Here is a 13,263-nt window from a genome sequence, read left to right as displayed (position 1 = left end):
TGCTTTTATTAGATAGAGCTTGTGTGCAATAATCCTTACTACACATTACTGATGTATTTGCAAAAGAAAATATAAAGCTTCTTGCTGCACTGTGGATTTAGCAAGTGACCTACGCTTAGATAAAAAAGTGCTTATACATTGCTAACGTCTGCCCTTTTAGGTTCATTCATTTGTTTTTACATGCCAAATGTTTTGTGGTGTTACACTCATAGACCAAAAAAGAAAAGAAAAGAAAAGAAAACAATTTTAAAACCTATTTATAAGTTGTTGCAATGAGCTGTAAGAGTGATATTCATGTAATTTTGGTGCTACTGTATAAAGAAGATAAATGATGTCTGAATGTTTAAGAATTATTTCAATGGGAAAGCTCTGGAGAGCCACGAGAAGTGCAATGATTTCATTTAACAGTGCTTTTCTGTTTGTGCAACTTTAAAGACAGTATTTGCAGGTCATCAGCAATACTGCCTAATGAAGAGTTTGCAGCTAGATTTTATTCCTCTAATTCTGTGATGAAAAAAAAGTAGGTTTGTAAAAACCTATGCTATCCAAAATGAAATAAAAATCTATTTATCTGCATGTTTTTGTTTGTTTTGTTTTTCCAACGTGACATAATTTCTCTGTTGTTCTAATCTCCAGAATGGATTAAAATGGGATTGCAAGATTTTTATGTTGTGCATATATTAGGATATGTTTTTCAAATTCAGTCCTCATTCTTTTGGGAGGAATTAGGACCACAGGTTTCAGAAATTAAGTCATAACAGTAATCAAGTAGTGATCAGTTTTTGCATTTCAAACAGTAACGGGATATTTTCAAATGTTATTATTTTTAAAAAAAAAAAGACACACAAAATGGACTTAGACACATTTTGCTGTGTACTTGGAAATCTCTGGGCATGCAGAAAAGTCTAATATAGTCTTTTCAGAGACTGCATCATAGTGGTGGTCTAGCTAGAGCATTGTGCTTGTGTCCTGGAGATTCCTGGTGCAACCCCCACAGCCTGCTACTCTGGGTCCTTGAGCAAGCTCCCTAGCCCCAGAATGCTCTCCAGGCTCCACACAGTGGTTGCCCACTACTCCCCAAGGGGATAGGCTAAATACAGAGAACAAATTTAACTGGAAACTGTATCTGGTATGTTACAAAGGCAATTTTAAATCATTTTAATTGTATCCCACTTTAGTACTTTATTACTCATTTATAAAGTGTGCAACAATATCAGAAATTTGTTAAATATTCTTTGTTAGTTATTTAGTTTTTCAAACATTGTGACACTGTCTTGTATTGTTGCTCTGTATGAGTTTTTACGTAAATGCCAAGATGTCTCTCTTGTAATGAGAACTTGGGTCTTAAGAAGACTAACTGTATATAAAAAAGGTTGAATAATAATAATAATAATTAATAATAATAAATTATTATTAATAATAATATTATTATTATCATTATTAATAATAATAATAATAATTATTATTATTATTACCCTCGCGACCCCCACAGGGATTAGCGTGTAGGAAAATGGATGTATTATTATTATTATTATTATTATTAGTAGTAGTAGTAGTAATAGTAGTAATAGTAGTATTAATGTTGTTTTCAGAAGCTTCATTGCGTAGCGAGGCCATTCAGAAGCTAACCGGAAGTGGGCTTTTATTTTGAAAGCGGTTAACTTTAAGCGCTTTCGGAAGTTTCTCATGAGTCGCTCCACGCTCCTGCTTGCCTCGGTGCCATGGAGCTTCTTTTTACTCAGCTGGCAGCCCGGGAGCAGCGGTGACGGTCTGTTGATATCGTTTACAGTATACTTTCCTCGCCTCTTTCATACAACTACCTGAAACTCCCCGTGCCTCAAAACAGTATAAATAATTTTAAAGAATGGACGCGCACGCAGGTTCGCAGGAGACAGGTGAGTGGAAACTTTTGTAACTCTGTAGTAAATATCCATCACGTTCCTCTCGGCTGCAGAGAAGCAACGATCGATTTGTTCTTGGTGCGAAAGGAAAACGGAGCTTAGAGCCGTTCACACGGAAAAAGGTCAAAGCTGATCTCTGTTTCTGTTCCCTATTTGTTCCTGGCAGAAAACTCCTTCCCAGCTGAAGAAGCAACAGAGCGACCCACCAGAATGACAAGAATCCAGACTCTCACCTTAATATCAATGGCATCTGTTAATTTCAGTTCAATGATCTGCTATTCTATATTAGGCCCCTTCTTCCCTAATGAGGTAAGTTAGAAGGCAAATAAATCCCAGATCTGTAGGTGAATGATGGATTTCTCCTGAATAGGCTTCTACATAAGACAGCCAGCATCTCTGTAATAGATCTTTACGTTTATTAACTCCTACAACTTGTGAAGAAGCATTGTTCGTGTGTTTTATGTTCTGATGTGAAATATACTGATAAAACATAGAAAAAAAAGACTAGAAGGTGTTGCTTGTTTGGGGGGGAAAAATAGAAAAAGGTTTTTGATAAAACGTCAAACTCTATAGTGGGATTGGGACACTTTCTTCATTCAAGATACATTATTTTTGTTTTTTGAAAGAGAAACTTGTCAGAATAAATTTTTGATATAATCAGGTGTTTTTTCATGCTTAGACTATCTTTTTTCCAATGTGTCTCTGGCCTTTAACCACAATGTGGCGTCTGGTACAAAGTGTTTTGTCTTTTTCCCCCCCCCTTCTTTTTCTGTTGCACTGACGATTTGACTCCTGCAAATCCTCTCCGCCCTAAAAAACTACGCCCTCTTTTGCTCTTTGTTAGAGATTTCAAGAGGCTACAGGTTGTTGCAGCTGTTGAAAGCAGTTGTTGGAGGAAAATACCAGAGGATTCAAACAGACACGACATACTTCACAGATGTGACAAACATAGATATGGATAAAGGGAAAGATGAGCTATCTCGGGGCGGCATGCTCACTTAGTCTTGGACGCCATGTTTATTACACAATGTGAGGTAATGCCCCAGTGGTGACCAGTTTCTGACGACATGTGAGGGGTGTGCTGCTCTTGCAGGGGCGTGTCCCTGCTGATCTGCGAGAAGCTGATGTTAACCATCATTCCAGGCTCGCTGTCCCTCAGGATCCACAAAACTCCACAAATTTGGTTCTGTGAACAGAAATTTGGATGTTCCAGATGTTCGGCCTTTATTGTCCTGGTTATAAAGTTTTGTGCCCGTTGTGTATTATACTGGAATAATACACTGACCAGCTGGCTGAAAGAAGACTACTATAGTTTTCCCTTGTTTAGAAAAAAGATGAATGTGGCTATTTGGAAATATTTCTGAGGAAAAAAACCCCAAAGAACATAGTCATGGAGTGGAACTAACAAATCAATCATCATTATATATGAAGAGGATAAAGGCTTCTCAAGTCAACTGCAGACTGCCCAAATAATCAACCATCTAATATCAGCTTTTTAAACTATTAAAAACTACCATTAAATATTTAAGAGGGTTATTCCATTTTTACCCGTTAGCCTTTGACTCAAAGTAACTGTAAATTAAACTTAACATTTCCTGAACCAATATTGCTACTTTTCTTTAAAAAAAATAAATCATTTTTGTCTTAAATACCATAAGAAAATAGTATTTTTTTTACACTCAATCTCATCATACCATGAGAGTCTGGTGCTGATCAATTAAAAAATAAAAATGTGTGTAGCTTTATTTAAATGACGACTAGAATAGTGCTAACTTTTCCGATTTTGCAGATTAGAAAACTCGAACGTTCGTTAGTGCTCCTGGTATTACAGATCAGCATAAAAACCTGATTGTGGCGTTATCTAGTAATGGTTAATAAGTGATCGTGTTAGGCGGTGCTCCTACCTAAAAGCAGTTGAATGAGTAATCATCTGCTAACTTATCGTAAAGCCTCCCTGAAGATCAGAGAGCGAGTCAACAGCGCCTGCTTTCATCTGGTCCATTCAAACATCCAAAGTAAACTCTTTTCAACTCTTCAGCTGGCTGAAAGGAAACTCCTGAACCCATGCCTGCAGTTGTCAAACTGAAGCTAAAATCCAGAAGCAGTGTTTTTTTTAAAAAAAAAAACCAGAATCAATACTGCTTAAATTTAACTATTGCAGCCATTTTTTCCCCCTACAGCCTTTTACATTTTGCAAACAAGCATTCAGATCAAGGTTTGGACTACTTTCCGTTGCTAGTCGGCCTGTTTGTAGGTTTATGTCGTTCTTAGCATCTGGAAAAGCCCAAACAATGAATGCTGCTCCTACATTCTTGACGCCTTCTGAGCGGTTTCTCTAGACGCATCTACAGCACGGTTTCAACCAATGTCGCTCTTTTATCTGAGGTGAAGTTGAAAAGTATGAAAAGGAGTCCTCCGTGTTTGTTCTTCCACCTGCTACTCGCTGCTTGTAGCAAACAGATGCTGCCACGTCACAAACAACTGAATCTGACCTTCAAACTCCACACCCTCGAAGGCAATTAGATCGTCCATGTGAACCGCTTTGCGTTTCAGTAGCGCCTCACTGTGGAAAGTTACTCTGGTGTAGCAGCAGCTGCCGACTTATGATAGGGGGGAGCCTCGGTGGTTCCTGAATGGTGTAAAGTTGTAACCTGACTCTCGTCAGATGTATGTCGCTCCGCCTAGCTTCACTCACATCCATCTGGGACATCTCCCATAGAGAGTGATTTCTCCAACCGATTTTATTGTCCAGCCAATCAGGACGCAGGGCTGGAGTGAATGTAAATGTAAATGTGACGTAGTGGAGAAGCGACCGTGACGTGAGACTGTTTTGATTCAGACAGCAATGGCGGCTCGTTGAGGAAGCAAGCGTTAACATTGACGCTGCTATTTCTTCCGTGTTGTCCAATCTACCTGATATTGTTTCATTAAAAGAACATCAGAGAACGCCTCTGAAGGCTTTTGTTGGTGGAAACCATGTTTTCGCCCTTCTCCCGACCGGATTTGGCAAGTTTTGTTTTCCGGGCCGCGTCCGCAGCGGACGAGCCCCGGAGCGGTTAGCGGTTAGCGCGAACCATGTTAGCAGGCCTTTATTCCTCGACATGGTCGGCCCGGGATCGACTCCGACCCGCGGCGCTTTGTCCGCCTGTCTTCCCCCTTCTTCCTGTCAACTCACTGTCAATAAAACGCGTGCCACTAGAACCGCAAACACATAAAAAAAAAAGTTTTGTTTTTCCCTGCGTCACTCTCATCAGCATCACGGGTTAGCTTCGGTGTGAGTGGTTGAAATAGCACGTCGATAAAGATGACAGACAAGTGGTTTATCCAATCATATGCAAGGATTTTTGATAAGGCCCAGCCTTCTGAAACGCCATTCCTATGGATCTGTCCTAGATGGATGTGAGTGGAGCTAGGCGGAGCGACATGCGTCTGGCGAGAGTGAGGTTAGTAAAGTTGACCCAATCAGGGCGATCGGATCAAAACCGCCCAACAGAACGGGTTTTCTAAGAATAAAACACAAATCTTCTGCCATGGTCCCAACCTGAACACTGTTGAACGTGTGTGAACTGTGCTCAGACGTCAGGTCAGTGGCAGCATTGAGCTCTGGCAGTTTTCTTAACCAGTCATCGTCCAGAACTGGGTCAGAAACACAGGTCAAGGTGAAACCTGCTAAGGGACGTTTCCCCATATATTAGCCTATCTGTATATCTTTGACCTTTATGTGGATTAGAGAAAATTGTTTTTAAACATGTGTGCCTAATTCTGCTTGAAAAAAAAAAACAAAAAACACACACATTGTATGTTGTATAACCATCGCACGCATTAATCTGCATTTACCTTTCCAAACAGGCCGTGAAGAAGGGAGCCAGTCAGACCGTGGTCGGTCTAATATTTGGCAGCTACGCTGTCTGCAATTTAATCGGGTCAATGGTGATGGGAAGATATGTAAGTTTACAGTACGGCAGTGTCTGACGAGTAGTTATGTAAGGTGTCATTTTCCTGCTGCCGTGTAACTAGGCGTCCCTTTGTTTTGTAGATTGTCCAGATCGGGGCAAAGTTTATGCTGATTGCCGGACTGTTTGTGTCGTCAGTGTGCACCATTATGTTTGGGTAAACAAGCTCTCTGTTAGCAACACCGTTGACCACAGATGTACCATAAATGGAAATCGATTTCATTTATTCCAGTAATTCGATGGAAAGAGGGATACTCTAGATCAGGGGTCACCAGCCTTTTTGAAACTGAGAGCTACTTCGTCAGTACTGTGTCACACGAAGGGCTACCAGCACTGACCTTTGATCTAGAATAGAGTCAGCGCTCACCAGTAAACATATTTGCTGTGCTCTTTTTTTTAAAGGTATTGTCATTTTTAAGTCTAGATGAATAAATTACGAATTTACACTTTATTTATTATACATTTTAAATCTATATAGATGCAAAAGCAGAGAAGCAGACTAAAATAACATTTTAGATGCCGCTCACTGGAGCGTTGTGCTGGTTTTAGAACAGGCTTGAGGGCACCACATGTGGTCCTTAGGGGCTACCTGATGCCCATGGGCCCCATGTTGGTGACCCCATGTGTTATATTATTTATTCATCACAGGCACATTGATGTAGTTAGAGCATTTAACAATGTTTAATAAAGAATGTTGGTATACTCAAAAGTATATCCATGTACTGTGCGGTCCATGCACTAAGTTCTTGGTTGAGGCTCTGTGTGGCTTGAAGGCAATCAGCCTGTGGCTCTGCTGCAGTGTTGGCTCTGGTGTCTCTCATCTTCTTCCTAAAGCGCGTTTGCGTGTAAAACAAGTATGGTGATACCATGATCATTAAACCAGGCAGTAAACCCGTTTAAAGTACCAAAAATACCAATCCCCGGTGACACACGTTTTCCTTCCACTCAACTTTCCATTAAGATGCTGACTTACAGCAAAGGAAACAACCAGTTTCTTAGCCAATGGCTTTTTGTGGCTTACCTTACATGTGAAGGGTGGTCAAATCCAGCTATCCCATGGTTGTAGAGATCATAACCTAATATGTTTGTGTTAAAAATCCTTATGTATGGGTCTTCTGTAATAGTCTAATTTTCTGAGATACAGAATCCCTGGTGTCACTTTTTGAATTTAACTACTAAAATAAATTACTTTAAGATATTAGCTGAAGCATCCCTGAAAGAAACTGGAAGGCATTAAATAAACTTTTGATCTATTTGTTATAAATGGTACAGTCCAGAATTAGTGAGTTTATTGACAGTGAGCGTTATGATTTACTCTCTCATGATCGTCTTCTCTTGGGTTTCATTGCAGATTACTCGATCGGGCTCCTGCAGGGGCCCCCTTCATTAGCCTGTGCTTTATAGTGAGGTCTGTGGACGCTGTGGGCTTCGCTGCTGCCATGACCTCCACTTTTGCCATGACGGCAAAAATCTTCCCAAACAATGTGGCGACTGTTTTGGTGAGAGCAGACCTCCTTTGTCTGACTGGTATGCAGCTGAGACGGTAGGATCTTGAGAAAACAGGAAAGCACAACAGTTTGAGCCGGTATGCGTCGGTTCAGTTATGTATACCCTGGTCCCATAAGAAATACTCGGCTGTTTAAGAGGTATTTAATCTGCTAGAAATGGTTTATTTAACCTTGTACAATGTCTTTTTTTGGTGTGCTTGCTTTATGTCTCCTTTTACTAAAAGTTAAAAAAAGAAAATTCTTGAAATGAGTGTATTTGTCCTTAATTTGAACAGCCAAGTTTAAACAATCTGCCAATGGAATAAGACTTTTGCACTTAAAATAGGAATAAATCATCTCCATCATCTTATTTTAAGCGCAGTATATCTAATTCTTATGTTAGGGGTCAAAAATACTCATTCACTTGGCAGATAATCCCTTTTACCTGCTCAAATCAAGGACAAATCGACTAATTTCGAGAAAATATTACTTACTTTTAGTTGCCATTTTGCAGTAAAGTAGTTTGAGCTTGTATCACATTGTAGCTTAATAGGACTTTATGTGACAGACCAACAAAAAGTACTGCACTATTGTAAATGTCATGGGGCACGGGTCAGGTAAGACCAAAGTGAATGGTGTGTTGGAAAATAACGCTGCATAATGCCCTGATCACGCCATTCCCACTGTAAAGCATGGTGGTGGCACCATCATGTCGACACAGGGCGGTCCTGGAGGGAAACCTGTTAGAGGTTTGCTTTCTGGCAGGATGACGGGTATAACCATGTGGCCAGAGCTACGGTGACATGGTTTGGTCAAGCAAGACTCAAAGTCCAGAGCTAAATCTAATTGAAAATCTATGGCAAGCCTTGAAAAATGCTGATCACTCTTCGTCCAATCTGAGTTTAACCTATTTTGCAGAGAAGAATGGGTCTGAAATGTTAGTCTGTAGTGTCTGGTAAGCTCAGACTCAGACATACTTTAATAATCCCAGAGGGAAATTGCAGCTGGTGGAGAAACGCCCCAAAATGCACGTCACACTATTTGGATTTTTTATTATGAAAAATGATGCAAATTGACTACTTTTTGTTGGTCTGTCACATAAAATGGCAATAAAAAAGACTAAAAGTTTTGCTTGTAACACATCAATCTGCGAAAGGGGTGGGAAAACATGGGAAAGTCCCTGTATGCTGATTCATACGTGTCTTTCTTCAGGGAAGTTTGGAGATCTTCACTGGACTCGGGCTCATTCTGGGACCGCCTGTCGGAGGCTGGTTCTACCACTCTTTTGGATACGAAGTCCCCTTTATGCTTCTTGGGTGTCTGCTTATGATCATGGTTCCTTTCAACATCTATGTGCTGCCCTCCATTGGTAGTAGATTGAATATTCGAAACATTGAAAACACGTCGTTTTGCGTCATTTGATGGTTTCCTTTTCCCCTACATTGAGCTTAATGGTTTTTTTGTTGTTTTTTAAACACAGAGGCAGAACCATCCAAAGACTCGTTCTTCCGACTGCTCCTCCATGGAAAAGCCATCCTGATTTGCTTTGTGATCGTTACGCTTAGTGCTGGGCTGGGCTTCATTGATGCCACCTTGTCGCTGTTTGCAATGAAAACGGTCCGCTGCTTATTTACTATAAAATCACTCGGACCTCCTGTTGCTTGTGCATCCTGTTAATACGTTTGTTTTTCGTTCTTTGTTCCTCTCAGTTTAATCTCTCATCTGGCTACGTGGGACTAATCATGATCGGTTTGTCCTTACCATACTGTCTGGCATCCCCTCTGATTGGTTATTTCACAGATAAATATCCTGTGAGTGTTTGAAGCAGTCTAGCGGGGTCAAACATGTGCAGTTGGTTGTGATTTTAACCTGAATCCATGCTCACCAGGGCACAAGGACCGGATTCACAGTGACGGGAGGGGTCATCACTGCTGTTTGTTTCTTCCTACTCGGCCCTGCGCCTTTCTTTCACATCCAGAGGTGATGGTTTGTTTCATAAATACATCCTGTACGGCCAGATGGGAGCTATCTTTGCACAAATGTGTATTTTTATATCCAGTGTCGATTTTAATATTAAAAAAAGAAGAAGCAATACTTAAAAAGATAGTTTTCCAACAAAGTGCTGATATGTGGGCTTTTGTTACATTAAACTTAAAAAAAAATAGAGTCCAATTGGAAATGGTTTTAAATGTAAAAAAAAAAAAAAAAAAAGCAACACAGATTTATTTCAGGCACCAGAAACATGCAGAGAAGCAGAGCTGCCTCTGTGCATCCCTGTATTTACACAAATAATCAAGGGAAAAACCTGAAACATGACCTGCTTTTTATAGAGAAACACTGGGAGTATAACTGGCTGATATTCGTTAAATTAGTCTGGCTATCTGCTCAGATAAAGTCTGCGGTCAGCTGTTTAAGAGACGCTGCTAGTAGGTTGCCAGCGTTACCTGAAAAAAGAGTGGAGCCTGGCGTTGTATTAGTTCACACATCATGATCGATCAAACATATTTAAAAGCAGCTCAGTTTGGTCTTTTTCTTAAAGGTATATAGCCACATTATATTCCTATACCAAAACAATGAAATTCCAGTTGATCATCATAAAATAAGGCTATATACCCCAAGCGTCCGTCCAGATAGTGTTTTAGTCCTATTTGAGCCTAAAAATAACCTCGTCGGGCGTGATGAGCAGATATAAACAGGTGTGGCGCCATCTACCGGCAGTACTGCGGAACTACCAGAAAGCCAAATGGCGACTAATAAATCACTGTTAAATAATGCCGAGCCGAAATAAATTAAGCTTGTAAAGTTTGACTTGTTTGGGGTCTCCAAAGTGCGGCTCGATGGCCATTTGTAACTGTTTAGAACAATTATTTGCTTTGGATCTACAATTATTTAGAGATCCCTTTTGTATAAAAATCTGACTACTTTCTTTTGTGAAAATATTGTCTGTTTAATTTATTATGGAGTAGATAAAAGAAAAAAACTCCCTATAAAACTAGTTTGGGATTCTTAATAAAAAAGGCAATTCCAGCGAGTACTTTGAGTTTGACTATTTTGGTCACCAAAATCAATCAGGGTCTGAAATTAACACTCGCCAGACACCAAATGCGAGTAAATTTTCCGTTTGGCGAGGTGCGTTTCAGAGGGCTAGCTGCCGCATGGCGAGTAAATGTTTGCACCAAATAAGTTGTTTTTCAGTCACCAATTGGGTGGATGCTTCTTTATGTTCCTCTGCTTTCAGCTCGTATGACAACAAATGCGCACGCACACAAACACTCGCACATGTGACGCGAGAACTGCAGCAGCTACGTTATGTCCGTTTGCTAACAACTAGCGTTCAACTCAGGCTAATTACATAGTGGGAATATGTGTTGATATTTAGCTGGAATCCATCAAAATTAATATTTTGGCCGGTAAAAGATATGCGTGGCCGTTGGATTCTTACATCTACCAGCCAACTTGGCCGGCGAATCAGGAAGTTAATTTCAGACACTGTGTACAGTGTTGATACATTAGCTGGTTGCCTACTAAATAAACTGGAAATAAAAAGGCTCAGGAAAAGCTAAATCCATCTCATAAATGTAATTATACAGACTGGGGTGTTCAAACTAGTTCTCTGCCATGTTAAAAACGATCTTTTGTAATTGAACCATCATCACGCAACGTCAGGTTTAAGTCACTTTGAAGAAAAACTGGGTAACACTTGTGTGTTTTTTTTTGTTGTTTGTTTTTCATGTGAAGTCAGCTGTGGCTGATGGTCCTCATGCTCGCCCTAATTGGATTTTCTCTGGGCATGACTGCTATCCCCACATTCCCTGAGATCATCACATGTGCACAGTGAGTTCCTACATCCGCCGCCTGCACATATGACAGGTGGCTTTTCGAAACAATAACTCCTCCGTGCGCTCTTGTTCCCCAGTGAGCAGGGATTTGAAGAAGGACTGAGCACCCTGGGAATGGTGTCTGGCTTGTTCGGTGCGTTTTGGTCCACGGGGTGAGTCCAGAAGCAGCGTAGTTTCTCGTCTTTGACTTTGATGCCTCTCGTTTAATTGTTGATGACCTTTTGACCTTTGCTTTAAAGGATGTTTTACGGTCCTATAGTGGGCGGCCTTATCACTCAGCGCCTGAGCTTTGAATGGGCTGCGACGGTGCAGGGTGCCATGGGGCTCCTAGCTGTAAGTGTTAGTCATTACCTTAAAAGATCAATAATGAGCTTTAAAGGGACAGCCTTTAAATCAGGGGTGTCAAACTCATTTTGGTTGAGGGGCCGCATACAGCTTAATCTGATCTCAAGAGGGCCACACGTGTTGATTTTTATATTAAATTAATTTCACTTTTACACAATATATTATGAATAACCTCAGCGTTTTTAAGTATGTGCAATTTCAACAATACTTTTACTCAGTTAAACATTTACTTATGCATTATGCATAAGAACTGATCACAGTGATTATACAATGTTGAAAAACATTTATTCACATTTTTTGGAACTTAAAAATACATCAAACAGATAAAAATTAAGAAATGATTTAAATTTTTAAAACACAACGCCCCTCGTGAACAATATAGGAACTGCATATTTTCAATTAAACGAAGTACATGTTTTTTTCAATAATTGTTTTATCATTCTCTACCTTTTGTTTTTTTCTTCTAGTTCTTCCTTTCCTCTCCTACTTTCCCATTGTAGTGTCCATATCATTTGAGATATTCCCCGCATGAATCATAATAAAACTATTCACATTCATAAATCAAGCGGGGCACAAAAGCAGTAATGCTCCACTTGTGAAAGTCAGACCTGATGAGCTCTTTTTGACATTAAAGACAACAATTCTTATTGCCACATTGCCAGACAGGACACTGGGAAAAAAATTTAATAATAATAATCATTTAATAATGATAATGCATTTAGCCACAGGGCCGGACAAAATTGTTCGGCGGGCCGGATCCGGCCCGCGGGCCGTATGTTTGACACCCCTGCTTTAGACCATAACAAGACTTGACATTTATTATGGGTAAAATATGGAGCAGTAAGCTCCCACTGAAAGCTAAGTGTGTTAATAATGTTGATACCTACTCTGTTGGCAGGCCTTACTTCTCCTGGCTTACTCTCTCTGTCAGAGAAGACAAAGGTAATCATGACTCTGAAACGAGTCTTAGTTTTACTTCTGGAACATATGTTGTCTGGTGTAAGATTTGTTTTTTTATGATGAGCGCTGTGTCTGTGAAGACTTTCTGATCATGCTCAAATTTTCTCTCATGTCGTTTGAACGTCAGGGTACGAGAAGATGACCAACAGGGCGAAGAAAGCACGCCCCTCCTGAACGGATGAAGGCCTCCGCTACCCACGAAAGGAAACGTCGGCGGTTTTAGTTGACACAAGGGAAAGCTTTTGTTGCTCCCGCAACAGACTTGTAATGTTTTCAGAGTGTTTCCGTCTGGCGCTGCAGCCCAGCAGCATCCAGGCGACACACGATGCATCTTTCCAAGGTGCTGAATCAGAGGTGAAATTCTGATCAAAGAGTGGAGCTTTGGTTACACGCACACAAATGTTTCATCACGACCACAGCGTCCCCTTTTCTGGTACAGAGACCCTTCGGTGTTAGCGGCCTCGGCTTTCTGGGGCACATGACTTGGATTTCATGCTGAAGTAAAGCTCGTCTGGATCTATTAACACATTCCTGGGAATATTAAAGGAACGTACAGATTATCAGAGAGTTGTATTTGAAAAGCTTGATTGTACAGGTCCTATGTGTAGTGAATGAAAACTGTAGTATAACAGGGCATAATATGGATCTCATACTTATGTTTGTTGTGACTTTTTCTTCTGAATGAATTATCTTGGTGTCCGTTCCTGGCTATTGATTTTATATAGTCCGTACTATTTTTACTGTCCAAAATGGGAATCTTTAAATTGAAATGAACATC

At 40.3% G+C, this 13,263-nt stretch overlaps 2 protein-coding genes across 2 annotated transcripts in view; both read left to right on the top strand.

Moving 5' to 3' along the window:
- Positions 1-1,766, top strand: part of tulp4b (TUB like protein 4b) — a 13,381-nt gene extending 11,615 nt beyond the window's left edge. The window contains exon 9 of the mRNA XM_036150970.1: positions 1,692-1,766. Coding sequence (XP_036006863.1) covers positions 1,692-1,766 — 75 coding nt within the window. The remainder of the gene's footprint in view (positions 1-1,691) is intronic.
- slc18b1 (solute carrier family 18 member B1) lies at positions 1,673-13,263 on the top strand. Its single transcript, XM_012871560.3, has 14 exons — positions 1,673-1,895; positions 2,068-2,210; positions 5,751-5,846; positions 5,938-6,011; positions 7,206-7,353; positions 8,554-8,710; positions 8,822-8,958; positions 9,051-9,152; positions 9,230-9,321; positions 11,080-11,175; positions 11,258-11,332; positions 11,420-11,513; positions 12,424-12,467; positions 12,613-13,263. The coding sequence occupies exons 1-14, from the start codon at positions 1,865-1,867 to the stop codon at positions 12,665-12,667; spliced, it is 1,344 nt and encodes a 447-aa protein (XP_012727014.2). The 5' UTR covers positions 1,673-1,864; the 3' UTR covers positions 12,668-13,263.

The sequence above is a fragment of the Fundulus heteroclitus genome, chromosome 19 (genome assembly GCF_011125445.2).
Source record: "Fundulus heteroclitus isolate FHET01 chromosome 19, MU-UCD_Fhet_4.1, whole genome shotgun sequence".
In the NCBI taxonomy this organism is placed as follows: domain Eukaryota; kingdom Metazoa; phylum Chordata; class Actinopteri; order Cyprinodontiformes; family Fundulidae; genus Fundulus; species Fundulus heteroclitus.
The sequence above is the reverse complement of the archived record's forward strand: the minus strand, read 5'-3'. Positions and strand labels throughout refer to the sequence as shown.